The sequence below is a fragment of the Schistocerca piceifrons genome, chromosome 9, assembly GCF_021461385.2.
Source record: "Schistocerca piceifrons isolate TAMUIC-IGC-003096 chromosome 9, iqSchPice1.1, whole genome shotgun sequence".
NCBI classification, from domain to species: domain Eukaryota; kingdom Metazoa; phylum Arthropoda; class Insecta; order Orthoptera; family Acrididae; genus Schistocerca; species Schistocerca piceifrons.
Genome location: NC_060146.1, coordinates 53,943,492 through 53,963,000, shown reverse-complemented (window position 1 = coordinate 53,963,000; position 19,509 = coordinate 53,943,492). Strand labels below are relative to the sequence as shown.

Genomic DNA, 19,509 nt, shown 5'->3' with positions numbered 1-19,509 from the left:
GCAGCCCGCCTCCAGTGGTGTCGCGACAGGCGTGAATGGAGGGACGAATGGAGACGTGTCGTCTTCAGCGATGAGAGTCGCTTCTGCCTTGGTGCCAATGATGGTCGTATGCGTGTTTGGCGCCGTGCAGGTGAGCGCCACAATCAGGACTGCATACGACCGAGGCACACAGGGCCAACACCCGGCATCATGGTGTGGGGAGCGATCTCCTACACTGGCCGTACACCACTGGTGATCGTCGAGGGGACACTGAATAGTGCACGGTACATCCAAACCGTCATCGAACCCATCGGTCTACCATTCCTAGACCGGCAAGGGAACTTGCTGTTCCAACAGGACAATGCACGTCCGCATGTATCCCGTGCCACCCAACGTGCTCTAGAAGGTGTAAGTCAACTACCCTGGCCAGCAAGATCTCCGGATCTGTCCCCCATTGAGCATGTTTGGGACTGGATGAAGCGTCGTCTCACGCGGTCTGCACGTCCAGCACGAACGCTGGTCCAACTGAGGCGCCAGGTGGAAATGGCATGGCAAGCCGTTCCACAGGACTACATCCAGCATCTCTACGATCGTCTCCATGGGAGAATAGCAGCCTGCATTGCTGCGAAAGGTGGATATACACTGTACTAGTGCCGAAATTGTGCATGCTCTGTTGCCTGTGTCTATGTGCCTGTGGTTCTGTCAGTGTGATCATGTGATGTATCTGACCCCAGGAATGTGTCAATGAAGTTTCCCCTTCCTGGGACAATGAATTCACGGTGTTCTTATTTCAATTTCCAGGAGTGTAGAACACGTGCACCCGGGGTTCCCTACAAAATTAGTTATGAACGTATTTAGACGGCTCACCAATCCTGTGTTCCAATAATTACGACGTTTTTCGCCTGTTATCGATACTGCCAAGATATCAAAGTATTTGAGACAAATCACTATATCTTTCGACTGGATTGACTTGCAAGCTTAAAATTTTCGCACCTCTAAGGGGCAATAGATCTTAGTATATGACATAATTATCAGCATGATACGTCTACCAGTTTATAACAGAAAGGAGCCTCAACAGACACAGAGAGAGACAGACATACGACAAATAACAACACCAAAAATATTTTGTTTTGGGATGTAATTACAAATACACAATTTCCAAATTTGTTAGTTCATTTGTACCATGTAACGTTGCTACCTGTCTATTTTCATTATTCTATGTCAAGGGGAAGTAGTAAATAGGTTTTGATGAGTGACTTTGCGAGTATCAAAATATGTGACACAAATATCCGTACCATTTGATGTCACTGGCTTAAGAGATTAAACGTTTTACTCTGCAAACGGACCGTAGAGCTTAGTACGTCACAGATTTCGATTTGACGCGTCCACCCATTCCTGAGAAGAGAAAACAGGCATACAGACAGACAGAGGGAAAGACAAGAGGGATAACAAAAGTGTCACGTAATTACAAATTAACAGTTTTCGTATTTTTTCCTTTACTTGAACCGCGAAACCTTGCTTCCTGACAAAATTTAACCACTGCAAGTCAAGGGGAAGTACTCTACAGGTTTTGATGCGCGAGTTTGCGAATATTAAAATGTGTGACACAAATGGCCTTATCTTTGGACAGCACTGACTTAAAAGCTTAAATTTATTCACAACGCGAAGGAACCATAGACCTTAGTATCTGACATAAATTTAGCTTGATACATCTAGCCATTCATGAGAAAATGAGTCTTAACAGACGGACAGATAGACAAATAACAACCGACAAATTGTCTATGTCTTTCGTGTGACATAGTTGTAAATTAATAATTTTCAGTTTTTTTCCTTCTTTACTTGTAATGTAAAAACTTGTTTCTTGCCAGATTTAAAGCTTCTACGTGAGCGGGAAGTGCGCTCTGGGTTCTGATCAGGGAGATCTGGGTGTACCAAAAGATTTCTGGCCAAGAGGAGTCTATTAGTATCGAACATAGTTCATAATGCGAGAAAGAAATTCCTGAGAATGAACGTCTGGGGCACAGCATTGTATGGTAGCGAGACATGGACCGTGGGTAAACCGCAATAGAAGAGAATCGATGCCTTTGAGATGCGGTGCTATAGAAGAATGTTGAAAGTTAGGTGGACTGATAAGGTAAGGAATGAGGAGGTACTCCACAGAATCGCCAAAGAAAGGAAAACATTGAGAAGAAGAAGGGCTAGGAAGATAGGATACCTGTTAAGACATCAGGGAACAACTTCCACGTTATTAGAGGGGTCTGTAGAGGGTAAAAACTGTACAGAAAGACAAACACTGGAATACATCCAGCAGATAACTGAGGACGTGAATAGCAAGATTATTCTGAGATGAAGAGGACATTACTGGACAGTAATCCGTGGCGAGCAGCATCAAATCAGTCAGAAGACTGTAAAAGAGCCAATTAAATCCAAACAAATCGTGTCGATACACTCTCAACATCAGTTTCAGTTACGTGACAAAATCAATTAAGGCAAACAATGTGTCGGCACGGTCTTCGGCAGCTGTTCGTTTAATGCAACCTTCATAAAATGTATTAACGGTAAACAACTGAGCTAGGAGTAAGAGAAAAGAATATGGGAGTAGGAAATAAACAGAGAGTTTTCGGGAAACAAACAATGGAGAACAAAGTAAATAATGAAGAGACTGAAATAGTAGAGTGTGAACGGGAGATAAAAGCAATGCAGTTACGAAGAAAAACGTAATGATGTTTCTGTGTTGCAAAAATTTTTTGAAGAAGAAACAATGAATTTCTGAGAAAGAAACAAATAAGGAGCGGTAAGAAACAATGAAGGAAGATTAGGAATCAATATTTTGTTGGCGATATCGTCATTAAAGGTGAAACATGAGCTTACACTGGAAGAGGCTGGGGAAGGAGATTGACTATGTTTCTTTGTACTGTACTGTCATTTGTTCTGTGGGTGTACGGAAATCAAAAAACTTAATTTGAATAAATGTACGAGGATTTGAATGTCTCTCTTGAAAATGGATCCACTAACTTACACATAACTCAGTATGGGCTTACAGAAAATTTATGTAAGTATGAAAAATAAAAATGAGAGGAAGAGGACTACATGTAGAGTAGGAAAAAAGGGAGACAATTATGAGATTAGGAAAATTCAAGGCAGATATCAGAAGGAAGCTCTGCGGAAGTGAGGAAAAGCAATGGGAAAACTGAAAAGACAATGATTAGATGGGAGAAAATCATGGGGTAAAACTAAACAGTTAAGGAGGGCTAATGAAAAACTGAAGACTGTGGAATAACAATATTCAAACGTACAGTTATAAGAAAGAAACAGTAAGATGGAGAGCAATGAGGCAGTGAGAGATAAAAAATAATCCAGCGAGGAAAAGAGTTAACAGAGGCGAGGAGGAAAAAGGAACGACCTGTTAAAACTTGGGCTTTCTAAGACACTAACTTTGGCACGAGCATGAATGTTGGTAGGCCATGAGACAGTCTCTGAAAATTTGTACTTGGAACTAAGTGTTGTTGTGGCGACCCAGAGGCATGTAAGGAGATGCTTTTATGGTGGTGGATCAAGTGATGGTCCGGATAATCGTTTTCTAGTATGTAAGTGACAAGTTTGTCACCTGGAGACTTGTATGGTGGTGGACTGTGAGGCGTGGCCACAACTCGGTGCCAGAGGATGAGCTTTTTGTTGTGTATTTAGAGGCATACATGGTAATACCTAAGATGCAGTTGCCATGATTTGACACTAGTAGGTATGTGACCCGTTGGGCACCAGAAGACATGTGTAGTGGACCATGCGACAGTGCCTGTGATTTGGTACCAGCAGGTGTCTTTTGCGTTAGGTGCTTAGAGAGCAATGTACAGGCACTGTGATTTGATACCAGGAGGTAAGTGATGTTTTGGAAATCCAGATGCATGTATGGTGGTGGGCTAAGAGACAATCAATATGATTTGGTACCACTAGGTAAGTGACGTGCTGAATACCTGGTAGTGGGCCAGAAGAAAGCCGCCTTAGTAGGTGACAGAAACCTTTGGCACCCAGAAACATGTAGGGTGGTCGGAAAAGAGACAGTCCCCGTAATTTGGTACTGGTAGGCAAGTGAACTGTTGGGCACCTGGAGTCGTCTGTCATGGTGAAGCATGAGACAATGCCTGCAATGTGGTACAAGAAGGTGAGTTTTGTGTTGGGTACCTAAAAGCATGTATCCTTGTGAAACAAGAAATAGCTGCTGTGATTTGATTCCAGTAGGTAAGTGACCTGTTGGGCACATGGAGGCATGTACCGGGTGATCAAAAAGTCAGTATAAATTTAAAAACTGAATAAATCACGGAATAATGTAGATAGAGAGGTACAAATTGACACACGTGCTTGGAATGACATGGGGTTTTATTAGAACCAAAAAAGTACAAACGTTCAAAAAATGTCCCACAGATAGCGCTTCTTCTGATCAGAATAGCAATAATTAGCGTAACAAAGTAAGACAAAGCAAAGATGATGTTCTTTACAGGAAATGCTCAATATATCCACCATCATTCCTCAACAATAGCTGTAGTCGAGGAATAATGTTGTGACCAGCACTGTAAAGCATGTCTGGAGTTATGGTGAGGCATTGGCGTCGGATGTTGTCTTTCAGCATTCCTAGAGATGTCGGTCGATCACGATACACTTGCGACTGAGGTCTCGGGACTTGGGAGGCCGAGCATGACGAAAGTGGCGGTTGAGCATACGATCATCACCAAACGACGCGCGCAAGAGATCTTTCACACGTCTAGCAATATGTTTTTTTTTTTTTTTTGTTCTAATAAAAGCCCATATTCTTGCAAGCATGTGTGTCAATTTTTACATCTCTATCTACATTATTCCGTGGTTTATTAAGTTTTCAAATTTATACTGGCTTTTGGATCACCCGGTATGGTGGTGGCCAATAAGATGGTACCTGTAATTTGGTAATGGTAGGTGAGTTTTGTGTTGGGCACCTACATAGATGCATGTTGATGAGCTGTGATTTTACACCTGCAGGTACGTGACCTTCTGGGAACCCACAGTTATGTCTGCTGGTGTGCCGAGACACAGTGGCTATGATTGTGTTATGTATACATATACACACAGGTGTGGCGATGGGCAAAGACACCGTTGCTGATATTTACTATCTGGTAGGGGAGTGTTGTTGGGGTGCACTCAGCCCTTGGGAAGCCAGCTGAGAAGTAGCCATGAGATCTGACAACGGCTGGGAGAGCGATGTGCTGATCACACGCCCCTCCATATCGCATCCAGTGACCCCTGCCGCCTGAGGACGACACGGCGGTCGGTCGGTACCTCTGGGCCTCCAGAGCCCTGTTCGGCCAGGTTTAGTTTAGTGTATAGGTGAGTAATGTGCTTGGAAATGTACCTGGAGGCACGTATGGTGGTGGGCCGGTGCGGCTTGGCCCCATTGGTGTTGCTGGAGCTGGCGGCGTTGGTGGAGGAGGAGTCGTGGCGCTCGGCGACGCTGGACAGCTTGGGGACGCGCAGCGCCGGCGACGAGCAGGAGGCATCCCCAGAGGGCGTCGTGACGCCGCCCTCGCCCTTCTCCACGTCCGTCGTCGTCGGCGACGGCGGCGGCAGCGCCTGCACACGCCATCACACACAGTCACATGCTAGTGCGTCCGTATGATGGACCTACTTATTTACTGATGTGCAGCTCTCTATTTATAACCGCCCATCTAGCAGTACCGAGAGGTCGTAGTTTCGCTGTTACAAGCTATGCACTGAAGTGACAAACGTTATGGGATAGCGATATCCAATTACAATGAAGGCGGCAGTATCGAGTATACATGGTATAAGAGGTGCATTCAAGTTCTAAGACCTCCGATTTTTTATCTAATTAACTACTCACCCGAAATCGATGAAACTGGCGTTACTTCTCGACGTAATCGCCCTGCAGACGTACACATTTTTCACAACGTTGACGCCATGATTCCATGGCAGCGGCGAAGGCTTCTTTATGAGTCTGTTTTGACCACTGGAAAATCGCTGAGGCAATAGCAGCATGGCTGCTGAATGTGCGGCCATGGAGTTGGAAAAAGCCAAAAGTCACTAGGAGCCAGTTCAGGTGAGTAGGGAGCAGGAGGAATCACTTCAAAGTTGTTATCACGAAGAAACTGTTGCGTAACATTAGCTCGATGTGCGGGTGTGTTGTCTTGGTGAAACAGCACACGCGCAGCCCTTCCCGGACGTTTTTGTTGCAGTGCTGGAAGGAATTTGTTCTTCAAAACATTTTCGTAGGATGCACCTGTTACCGTAGTGCCCTCTGGAACGCAATGGGTAAGGATTACCCCCACACTGTCCCAGAACATGGACACCATCATTTTTTCAGCACTGGCGGTTACCCGAAATTTTTTTGGTGGCGGTGAATCTGTGTGCTTCCATTGAGCTGACTGGCGCTTTGTTTCTGGATTGAAAAATGGCATCCACATCTCATCCATTGTCACGACCGACGAAAAGAAAGTCCCATTCATGCTGTCGTTGCACGTCAACATTGCTTGGCAACATGCCGCTCGGGCAGCCACGTGGTCGTCCGTCAGCATTCGTGGCACCCACCTGGATGACACTTTCCACATTTTCAGGTTGTCATGCAGGATTGTGTGCACACAACCCACAGAAATGCCAACTCTGGAGGCGATCTGTTCAACAGTCACTCGGCGATCCCCCAAAACAGTCATCTCCATTTTCTCGGTCATGTCGTCAGACCGGCTTGTGCGAGCCCGAGGTTGTTTCGGTTTGTTGTCACACGATGTTCTGCCTTCATTAAACTGTCGTACCCACGAACGCACTTTCGACACATCCATAACTCCATCACCACATGTCTCCTTCAACTGTCGACGAATTTCAATTGGTTTCACACCACGCAAATTCAGAAAACGAATGATTGCACGCTGTTCAAGTAAGGAAAACGTCGCCATTTTAAGTATTTAAAACAGTTCTCATTCTCGCCGCTGGCGGTAAAATTCCATCTGCCGTACGGTGCTGCCATCTCTGGGACGTATTGACAATGAACACGGCCTCATTTTAAAACAATGCGCATGTTTCTATCTCTTTCAAGTCCGGAGTAAAAAAAAATCGGAGGCCTTAGAACTTGAATGCACCTCGTAGAAAGGCAGTGCATTAGCGGAGCTGTCACTTGTACTCAGGTGATTCATGTGAAACGGTTTCCGACCGACTGCGGCTGCACGACGCATATCAACGGACTTCGTGTTGTGTTGGCAGAAGAGCCAACACCGTGTTACTAGAGGAGGCCGAAATGCACGCGTTTTAGCTCACGCAGGCTGGCGTGAGGAGGGAAGAACTATACTGACGTGAGGTCTGGAACATGACAAGGAATTAGAATTCAGAAAGCAGACGTAATTAGTTTCATACTTAACTTTAATCCATTAATGATGAACGTCGCTCTTGACGGTACATGATTCACAATATTATCTGTTCAGAAGACATTCTAGTAACTGTATATGGCGCCTTGCTAGCTGAAGGCTATGCTAAACTGTCGTCTCGGCAAATGAGAGCGTATGTAGACAGTGAACAATCGCTAGCAAAGTCGGCTGTACAACTGGGCGAGTGCTAGGGAGTCTCTCTAGACTAGACCTGCCGTGTGGCGGCGCTCGGTCTGCAATCACTGATAGTGGCGACACGCAGGCCCTACGTATACTAACGGACCGCGGCTGATTTAAAGGCTACCACCTAGCAAGTGTGGTGTCTGGCGGTGACACCACACTTCAAACGCAGGGTTGTAGATAGAGCTGGACGCATGGAACACTCCATTTCGGAAATCATCAGGGGATTCAATACCCAAGAGCCACAGTGCCAATAGTGTGACAAGAATACCAAATTTTAGGCATTACCTCTCACCACCGAGATTGCAACGGCCGACGGCATTCACTTAACGACCGAAAGCAGCAGCTTTTGTGTAGAGTTGACAGTGCTACCAGACAAGAAACACTGGATGAAATAACCGCATAAATCAAGGTGGGGCCTGCAAAGAACGTGTCTGCCAGCACAGTGGGGCGAAATTTGGCGTTAGTGGGCCGTAACAGCAGACGACCGACGCGAGCACTTTTGCTAAAAGCACAACATCGCCTGCTGTGCCTCTCCTGGGCTCTTGACCCTCTCGGTTGGCCCCTAGACAACTGGAAGACCGTGGCCTGATCAGATGAGTCCCGATTTCAGTTGGTAAGAGCCGATGACAGGGTCGGAGTATGGGGGAGACCCAACGAAGCCATGGACTGAAGTTTGCAAACTGATGGTGGCTTCGTAATGCTATCGACTTTGTTTACATGGTGTGGAATGCATCTTCCAGTGCAACTGAACTGATCATTGACTTGAAATGGTTACTTGGCTACTTGGAGAGCATTCGTAGCCATTCATGGACTTCAAGTTCCCAAACAATGATGTAACTGAAATGGATGTCAATGGGCCATGTCACCAGGCCATAATTGTCTGTGATTGGTATGAAGAACACTCTGGACCATTCCAATGAATGATTTCACCACCCAGATCCGATCGAACATTTACGGGACATAATCGAGACTATATATGACGGCAGTATCTGTTCCCAAAAGAACAGTTACTGTGGATGACCATGCAGCTTTGCTAGAAATGAAATGATAATTAAATGGGCACCCTACCTGCAAACAGGCGTTGATGTACTTCATTGGGGACATGTTGAAAATGTGTGCCCAGACCAGGACTCGAACCCGGGATCTCCTGCTTATGTGGCAGACGCTCTATCCATCTGAGCCACCGCGGGCACAGAGGATAGTGCGTCTGCAGGGACTTATCCCTTGCACGACTTCAACATGTCCCCAATGAAGTACAACAACGCCTGTTTGCAGCTAGGGTGTCCATTTAATTATCATTTCATTTCTAGCAAAGCTGCATGGTCATCCACGGAAACTGTTCTTTCGGGAACATATTACCGTCATTTATAGTTAAAATGTGGCTTCCCGGTCATTGACCTTCTTGTGCGAACGCACACGCTATGCCCGAACTCGTACGGGACTCGGTAGCCACGAGTAATGAGTATGATGGGCAAACATCTATTAGGCGCACTACGAATGTAGTGGTGTGGACATGTTGGGAATGTGGATCTCACGGGGAGCGTGCAAGGGATAAGTCCCTGCAGACGCTGACCGCGGTGGCTCAGATGGATAGAGCGTCTGCCATGTAAGTAGGAGATCCCGGGTTCGAGTCCCGGTCGGGGCACACATTGTCAGCATGTCCCCAATGAAGTATATCAACGCCTGTTTGCAGGTAGGGTGCCCATTTAATTATCATTACATAATCGAGAGGTCAGTTCCTGCACAAAATCTCGCACCGGCGACACTTTCGAGATTATGGACGGCTATAGAGGCAGCATGGCTCAATGATACTGCAGGGGAGTCCGAGGACTTGTAGAGCCCATGCCACGTCGAGTTGCGGCACTGCTCCGGGAAAAAGGAAGCGTGGACACGATGTTAGGAGGTATCCCATGACATTTGTCGCCTCACTGTATATACACTGACATGTAGGCAATGGATCAGTGTAGCATTCGGTGCCTTTCCGACATACGTGGGGTAACGACTTTATTACAAAATAAACAAACAATCCTGTTGGAAGAACATCCGCAACTGAGCATTATAGCAGAGGTTGAAAATACCGCTTCCGTTGTAAATTACTTTATTTCCACACGACCAATTTCGGACTGTTACAAGCCCATCCTCAGGTGTCGTGCTGGAAATAGCGAAAGACGGAAAATAATTTCCACAGGCCGCAAAACGCATATACAACTAAAAAAAATTTTTTTCTAAAAAGTTTTAAAAACTTTCAAAAAACATTTCGAATTTGCCGGTCGGGCTAGGTGCAGTTAAACCTACGTCAATGCGCAAGTGGCACCAGACAGTACTACAGACGACTGCCAGGGTAGGGAATATACTGGGTGACCAAAAAGTCAGTATAAGTTTGAAAACTTAATAAACCACGGAATAATGTAGGTAGAGAGGTAAAAACTGACACACGTGCTTGGAATGACATGGGGTTTTATTAGAACAAAAAAAAAATCAAGTTCACAAAATGTCCGACAGATGGTGCCGGACAGCAAAACGTCAATGACTGCGCGTGACAATCGTGTATAAAAGGAGCTGTAATGAGAGAGAATCAGCCAGCAGTCGCAGCATGTTGACGTTACCTGAAAACGCGCTTTTAGTGAAGCTGTATTATCAGAATGGGGAATGTGCTAGTTCAGCGTTACGATCCTATCACCATAGGAAGGGGATTCGAACGGGTATAGGTCCGGTGACAAATGCAGCTGTGGCGAGAATGATTCCGAGGCCACGGGTTGTTTAGACGATAGACCCCGTAGTGGCCGACCGAGCACAAGACGTAATGCTCCTGAGACAGTTCAGGAAGAAATGGAGACGGGGAAGTCAGAGCTCGTGCAGTCGCACGACGCACCGGCATTCGATACACTATTGTTTACTTGACACTTAGGCGTACCCTCCGATGCTATCCGTACAAAATCCATCGGCATCATGAACTGTTACTTGCCGATTTAGTGAAGCGGAGGGCATTTGCGGTGTGGGCGTTTCAAAAGATGGCGGAAGATAACGATTGGTTGAGTAACGTGTTGTGGACCGACGAAGCTCATTTCACGCTCCAAGGGTCTGTCAACACCCACATCTGCAGAATTTGAGCTACCGAAAATCCTATAACTGTCGTGGAAACTCCATTGTACGACGAGAAAGTCACGGTATGGGTTGGATTTACCACATCTGCCATTATCCGGCCTTTTTTCTCCGAGGAAATGCGCGATTCTGGTTTTGTAACTGCTACCGTGACGGGTGAGAGGTACGCTGATATGTTACAGAATCGCATCCCCAGCCTGGCTGATAAACACCTGCTGGAACGTATGACGTTTATGCAGGATGGCGCTCCACCCCATATTGTTAGACGCGTGAAAGATCTCATGCGCGCGTCGTTTGGTGATGATCGTATGCTCAGTCGCCACTTTCGTCATGCTTGGCCTCCCAGGTCCTCAGACCTCAGTCTGTGCGATTATTGGCTTTGGAATTACCTGAAGTCGCAAGTGTATCGTGATCGACCGACATCTCTAGGAATGCTGAAAGACAACATCCGACGCCAATGCCTCACCATAACTCCGGACATGCTTTACAGTGCTGTTCACAACATTATTCGTCGACTACAGCTATTGTTGAGGAATGATGGTGGATATATTGAGTATTTCCTGTAAAGAACATCATCTTTGCTTTGTCTTACTTTGTTACGCTCATTATTGCTATTCTGATCAGATGAAGCGCTATCTGTGGAACATTTTTTTGAACGTTTGTATTTTTTTGGTTCTAATAAAACCCCATGTCATTCCAAGCACGTGTGTCAATTTGTACCTCTCTATCTACATTATTCTGTGGTTTATTCAGTTTTCAAATTTATACTGACTTTTTGATCACCCGGTACATCTCACGAAAAATACTTGTGAGTGTTGAGACAATCATCTCGCCGACGCACCCGACTGAAGATATCTGTTTGATAAAACAACGTGACCTGCTATGTGAACAAATCTGTAAATGCTGCACATCCTCGTCTGACAGCAATCGTCTCCCCTTTAAGGCCTTCTTTTAAGGGCCTTTTTTTAAAGGCCTGAAGAAGTGATAATCGCGTGGGGAGACATCAGGGCAATATAGTGGGTGCTGGAGCTTCTCCTACTTTTCTGTAATGGATGAAGCGGTCTCCCAGATCGACTGGCGCCTTGTGTAGAACGGCGACCTGTGCGGAACTTGGCGCACCATTCCACAACGGCGGTTTCCAACATATGTGCTCCCCCTTATACTTTCTTCATTCTCCAATGGCTGTCTACCGATGCTTGTCCTTCGGCATCCAAGAGAAGGAGAACAGCTTGTTGCTCCTCTTTGCACTCATTTGATAATAGCAGAGGTTGAAAATAATGCTTCAGTTGTAAAATACTTTATTTTCACACGACCGGTTTCGGACTGTTATAAGCCCATCCTCAGGTGTCATACCGGAAATAGCAGAAAAGAGATAATTTTCACACGCCGCAACTCACACAAAGGACTAAAAACAATGTTTTTTCTAAAAAGCTTTAAAAACTTTTAGAAAACATTTCTAAACCGCCGGTCAGGCTAGGTGCTGTGAAACTTGTGTTCACAGATCTTGTTGTTGTTGTGGTCTTCAGTCCTGAGACTGGTTTGATGCAGCTCTCGATGCTACTCTATCCTGTGCAAGCTGCTTCATCTCCCAGTACCTACTGCAACCTACATCCTTTTGAATCTGCTTAGTGTATTCATCTCTTGGTCTGCCTCTACGATTTTTACCTTCCACACTGCCCTCCAATATTAAATTGGTGATCCCTTGATGCCTCAGAATATGTCCTACCACCCGATCCCTTCTTCTAGTCAAGTTGTGCCACAAACTTCTCTTCTCCCCAATCCTATTCAATACCTCCTCATTAGTTATGTGATCTGTCCATCTAATCTTCAGCATTCTTCTGTAGCACCACATTTCGAAAGCTTCTATTCTCTTCTTGTCAAAAACTATTTATCGTCCATGTTTCACTTCCATACATGGCCACACTCCATACAAATACTTTCAGAAACGACTTCCTGGCACTTAAATCTATATTCGATGTTAACAAATTTCTCTTCTTCAGAAACGCTTTCCTTGTCATTGCCAGTCTACATTTTATATCTTCTCTACTTCGACCATCATCAGTTATTTTGCTCCTCAAATAGCAAAACTCCTTTACTACTTTAAGTGTCTCATTTCCTAATCTAATTCCCTCAGCATCACCCGACTTAATTCTACTACATTCCATTATGTTCGTTTTGCTTCTGTTGATGTTCATCTTATATCCTCCTTTCAAAACACTATCCATTCCGTTCAACTGCTCTTCCAAGTCCTTTGCTGTCTCTGACAGAATTACAATGTCATCGGCAAACCTCAAAGTTTTTATTACTTCTCCATGGATTTTTATACCTGCTCCGAATTTTTCTTCTGTTTCCTTCACTTCTTGCTCAATAAAAAGATTGAATAACATCGGGGATAGGCTACAGCACTGTCTCACTCCCTTCCCAACCACTGCTTCCCTTTCATGTCCCTCGACTCTTATAACTGCCATCTGGTTTCTGTACAAATTGTAAATAGCCTTTCGTTCCCTGTAGTTTACCCCTGCCACCTCCAGAATTTGAAAGAGAGTGTTCCAGTTAACATTGTCAAATGCTTTCTCTAAGTCTACAAATGCTAGAAACGTAGGTTTGCCTTTCCTTAATCTTTCTTCTAAGATAAGTCATAAGGTCAGTATTGCCTCACTTGTTCCAATATTTCTATGGAATCCAAACTGATCTTCCCCGAGGTCGGCTTCTACCAGTTTTTCCATTCGTCTGTAAAGAATTCGCGTTAGTATTTTGCAGCTGTGGCTTATTAAACTGATAGTTTGGTAATTTTCACATCTGTCAACACCTGCTTTCTTTGGGATTGGAATTATTATATTATTCTTGAAGTCTGAGGATATTTCGCCTGTCTCATACATCTTGCTCACCAGATGGTAGAGTTTTGTCAGGACTGGCTCTCCCACGGCCGTCAGTAGTTCCAATGGAATATTGTCTACTCCAGGGGCCTTGTTTCGACTCAGGTCTTTCAGTGCTCTGTCAAACTCTTCACGCATTATCGTATCTCCCATTTCATCTTCATCTACATCCTCTTCCATTTCCATAATATTGTCCTCAAGTACATCGCCCTTGTACAGACCCTCTATATACTCCTTCCACCTTTCTGCTTTCCCTTCTTTGCTTAGAACAGGGTTTCCATCTGAGCTCTTGATATTCATACTAGTGGTTCTCTTTTCTCCAAAGGTCTCTTTAATTTTCCTGTGGGCAGTATCTATCTTACCCCTAGTGAGATAAGCCTCTACAACCTGCTTAGCCATTTTGCACTTCCTGTCAATCTAATTTTTGAGACGTTTGTATTCCTTTTCGCCTGCTTCATTTACTGCATTTTTATATTTTCTCCTTTCATCAATTAAGTTCGATATTTCTTCTGTTACCCAAGGAGTTTTACTAGCCCTTGTCTTTTTACCTACTTGATCCTCTGCTTCCTTCACTACTTCATCCCTCAAAGCTACCAATTCTTCTTCTACTGTATTTCTTCCCCCTATTCTTGTCAATTGTTCCCCTATTCTCTCCCTGAAACTCTGTACAACCTCCATTTTAGTCAGTATATCCAGGTCCCATCTCCTTAAATTCCCACCTTTTTGCAGTTTCTTCAGTTTTAATCTACAGTTCATAACCAATAGATTGTGGTCAGAGTCCACATCTGCCCCTGGAAATGTCTTACATTTTAAAACCTGGTTCCTAAATCTCTGTCTTACCATTATATAATCTATCTGAAACCTGTCAGTATCTCCAGGATTCTTCCATGTATACAACCTTCTTTCATGATTCTTGAACCAAGTGTTAGCTATGATTAAGTTGTGCTCTGTGCTCACAGATTTTATGTAATGTAAACCTCGATTAGTTGTCAACTGTGGATAAGCAGTTTTAAATGACTGATGAAGAAAAAACAAAATTATGTAAAAATATACGATATATGTTGAAAGTGCTTTATGCATAGTAAAGGAATGTAATGAACAGGTCGGTCGAGAACTGTGGTAAACTGAGTGGAAGTTGCGATATAAAATTATTACATAAACCGTAAAGCGCAATGAAACTTTCCTTTTACATGAGTGGCAGATAAGTTTTAAATTTAGTGGGGATATATAACTGGCAACGTGGAACAACGCGCTACAGTCATCTGTTAAAAGAACATGCACATGGGCCACTCCTATTTACAAGCTCTCGTTACTGATCGACTTGGAAAGCAGCGAAACCTTACAGTCTATACTGTCAGAAAGAAATACGTCAATTAATAGCTAGCAGTAGTACCATTAAAACGACACATTAAAGGAGGGGTCAATTTGTTGATTGGATGATTGTCTCAACACTGCTATGGCATAGCAGTTCTGGACTGCACATCCTTCGAATGGCAACTGTTTGACCGCCTTTTATACTTACCATTAACGCACACAAATAATGAAAATAGTTTTTTAACGAAACTGATTGTTGTTGTTGTTGTTGTGAACTTCAGTCCTGAGACTGGTTTGATGCAGCTCTCCATGCTACTCTATCCTGTGCTAGCTTCTTCATCTGCCAGTACCTACTGCAGCCTACTGCAACGACAATAACATGACATCTCTCCCAGTGTGTGTTGTCAGAAGTGCCTGATCGGGTCACATTTCGCCACATTTTGTGTAAGTGCATGTGAGGTGGAGTAGTGAGCGGAAATTTGTGAAAAACTGAGAGAAAACAATGAACTAAATACTATTTGATTGAGACAACAACCAGCGGCACGAAACAGAACGGAAAATGAAAGTACAGAAACGTACATAACCTCTCCCTTCGAAACAGCTCTCCACAAATACGCAATAATTTCTCAATAATTTCTTCATGGCTAGTTTGAAGATGGCATGCTGTTCAAAAAAAATACGAAAACGAACACTAAAATTGATGTATAATAATACAGTTTAGTTAGCGATGTAATTTTAAGGTGAGTATCTAAACAAAACGAAGCAAATTGCAAGTATTGTATTTCTTAGGCCTACAGCAGTTAAATTATCACAAATGTGATATTGAACTTCACAAAAATAAATATTTGACCCACAGAAGATGACACATTGGTGTCGAAACATGTCTGGGTTAATATAAAAATAAACTAATTGTGTTTGCATAAGGCTGATTTCCAAAACAACCCAGTTTTAAAATCGCCAACAGGTGATTTTTACCCCCCACGCTGTCCTCCAATAGTAATTGGTGATCCCTTGTTGCCGCAGAATATGTCCTACCAACTGATCCCTTCTTCTAGTCAAGTTTTGCCACAAACTCCTCTTCTCCTCAATTCTATTCAATACCTCCTCATTAGTTATGTGATCTATCCATCTAATCTTCAGCATTCTTCTGTAGCACCACATTTCGAAAGCTTCTTGTCTAAACTACTTATCATCCACGTTTCATTTCCATACATGGCTACGCTCCATACAAATACTTTCAGAAAAGACATCCTGACACTTAAATCTATATTCGATGTCAACAAATTTCTCTTCTTCCGAAACGCTTTCCTTGCCATTGTCAGTCTACATTTTATATCCTCTCTACTTCGACCATCATCATTTTGATCCCAAAATAGCAAAACTCCTTTACTACTTTAAGTGTCTCATTTCCTGATCTAATTCCCTCAGCATCACCCGACTTCATTCGACTACACTCCATTATCCTCGTTTTACTTTTGTTGATGTTCATCTTATATCCTCCTTTCAAGACACTGTCCATTCTGTTCAGCAGCTCTTCCAAGTCCTTTGCTGTCTCTGACAGAATTACAATGTCATCGGCGAACGTCAAAGTTTTTATTTGTTCTCCATTGATTTTAATACCTACTCCGAACTTTTCTTTTGTTTCCTTTACTGCTTGCTCAATATACAGATTAAATAGCATTGGGGAGAGGCTACAACCCTGTCTCACTCCCTTCCCAACCACTGCTTCCTTTTCATACCCCTCGACTCTTATAACTGCCATCTGGTTTCTGTACAAATTGTAAATAGCCTTTCGCTCCCTGTATTTTACCCCTGCCACCTTTAGAATTTGAAACAGAGTATTCCAGTCAATATTGTCAAAAGCTTCCTCTAAGTCTACAAATGCTAGAAAGGTACGTCTGCCTTTCCTTAATCTATTTTCTACGATAAGTCGTAGAGTCAGTATTGCCCCATGTTTTCCAACATTTCTACGGAATCCAAACTGACCTTCCCTGAGGTCGGCTTCTACCAGTTTTTCCATTCGTCTGTAAAGAATTCGTGTTAGTATTTTGCAGCCGTGGCTTATTAAACTGACAACAACTGTTATTTTTAGTGTGCCAAATCTTAAAACTCTAACGAAAATCCTTAGCATCGACAATTTTCCTGAAATTGACACTCAAAATTTATAAAAGCTATTTTAATTAGGTACGGTACATAATTTTTTTGAATTTGTTATTAAGAAACATCAGAGGTATATGAGTGTATACGCAGAGCAGAGTCTAGGGACAAATGGTGAATCATCCTAGCAATGATATGGGCCACACTGACATAAGGTACTTTGGTGAGGAACAGGATGTTAGGGCACTCCGAGTAGGCGATAGGCTCTCAGACGTGGACACTTCATCTTGGAACGTGGAGGTACAAAACTAGTCTACTCTGATTGTAGAATGAAGGCTTTCATGACCGGATGACATAGCTGTTGATATACTTTCCGGGATGTGAGGTCGTGGTCCAAGAACTTTTCTGCTCCTTACGTTTCGTGCAGGACTGCGCTGGACTTCCTCAGAGGCGCTGCTCCGCTGAGTCTTGCCGACTGACTGGTCGGGTGTCTGAGAGCGACTTATATATTGTGAGAAAGGGGGGCGTGGTTCAGGTGACACGTGATGAGCAGTGATAATCCATAGCAAAGATAAGGTTGACTATCGATTACCACCTTGTCAAAGATAAAAATTGTTAGCAATTTTGTAGAGCCACTGTCCATATATCGCTAAGTTTCATAGCCTCCTCTTTCCTATTAAAATTATCGTGATGTTTATAAATTTCAATAGCTTCTCTATATAACCGTGGATAGTAATTTAACGTTGTAGATAAAACTTCGGTATCCGAAAACTTCACTTGGTGGTTGCCTGGTTGAAGAGCATGTTCCACTACAGCTGATTTTTCTATTTTTCCAAGTCGACAAAGACTTTTATGCTCTTTCAGTCGTGTGTTTACGCTTCTTTTGGTAGTACCAATATAAACTTTACCACAGGTACATGGAATTTTATACACACCACATGTCGACAGGTGAGGGTGTTTATCTTTCACAGATCGTAGTGCTTGACTTATTTTCTTTGTTGGTTTAAAGACAGGTTTTATGTCATGTTTTCGTAAAATCTTACCGATCCGATCTGTTACTTTTTTTAATAAAAGGGAGAACTACTGTATTTTTCTGTCGTAGTGGTTCATTCTTATCTTTTTGTCTTCTATTCCTTGGACGCAAAATTCTATTTATCTCTTTTCTTGAGTAGCCGTTTTTTTCAAAAGCCTGCTTCAGATGTTTCACTTCAGCATCCAAATGTTATCTTTGACAAGGTGGTAATCGATAGTCAACCTTATCTTTGCTATGGAATATCACTGCTCATCGCGTGTCACCTGAACCACGCACCCCTTTCTTACAATATATAAGTCGCTCTCAGACACCCAACCAGTCCCTTCCCCCACCTTCTCCTTTTCCTTGAACACATCCGCACCCTATATATTGTCCGCCGCCTTGATCCCCATCACCCCCTGGTGCCTCCCTTCCTCTCCACTCCCAACCAGTTGCCGCGCCTTTACCGTTGTGTCCCTCCCTCTCTCCATCTCCACACCCTCCATCTCCTTTCCCAACACAACTTCCACCGTCTACCACTCCCGGATTATGAGCTTCGCCCTGACATCTACCCTTCCTACCAACTCTAACCCCCTCTTCCTGCCTCCTACTCAGGGCTCCCTCTCCTCCCCCTCTCTCCTTCTGAGCGGATTTCCCCTCCTACTCCCCCTCCATCTCTTGTGCCTTCTTTCAGTGTCTCTGCGCTCCCTCCTGCCCTGTCTTCCCTTTTCCTCTCCCACCCCATGTGTCTCCTGCCTCTTCGTGAACCCACGGTTGCCCCTCCTCTCTTCATCCCGCCACTTCCCCAGCTGCCCCATGCTCTCCCCTCCTTTTCCATCCTCTCTGACCTTTACCTCGGCAGGTCCCACCTGGCAGTTTTATTCATCATCGTGTGTGCTCCAAGTGGGTTTTAAGTGTGTTGTTTCAGAGTGTTTTTAATACTGTGGCCAACTTTTAACCTGTGCATGCGCATCCAGTGTCTTCTCTGTGTTTTAAGAATCGCCAACTGCGTTTTTTTTAACTTTCTGGTGACTTTTTTAACTGTCCCCAATGAACGTCTACATGTCAGTGTATTTTTACCTCCATTTTCTCCCCTTACTCTGGTTTATGTTCCCCTTTTTTACCTCCTTATGTATGTGTTATTTTATTCTTGTTTTAGTTGTCATGTCACTCGGCTGAAGAGCGGCGGATTGTGCTGCTGACAGCCCTCCCCTGCCCATATGGGGCAGGGGAATGAAATCACAATAAAGAAAAAAAAAACCCGACCAGTCAGTCGGCAAGACTCAGCGGAGCAGTGCCTCTGAGGAAGTCCAGCGCAGCCTGGACGAAACGTAAGGAGCAGAAAAGTTCTTGGACCACGACCTCACATCCCGAAAAGTATATCAACAGCTAGTCTACTCTGCAAAGCAGGATAGCCAGTGGTCTGTGGAGCATATGACGGCAGAGTACAATGCTCGAAACATACACCGCGTTACGGACACCTGTTACTGGAGGTAGTATTACGCTATGCGGAACATTGATCTGGGTTTCCATGGGACCTGTGGCAGTAATC

General features: G+C 44.0%; 1 protein-coding gene across 1 annotated transcript in view; it reads right to left on the bottom strand.

Annotated features, from left to right (window-relative positions):
- The window catches only part of LOC124716698 (potassium voltage-gated channel protein eag-like), a 242,665-nt gene that overhangs the window by 69,462 nt on the left and 153,694 nt on the right, over window positions 1-19,509 (bottom strand). Inside the window, exon 7 of the mRNA XM_047243239.1 lies at window positions 5,357-5,574. Coding sequence (XP_047099195.1) covers window positions 5,357-5,574 — 218 coding nt within the window. The remainder of the gene's footprint in view (window positions 1-5,356; window positions 5,575-19,509) is intronic.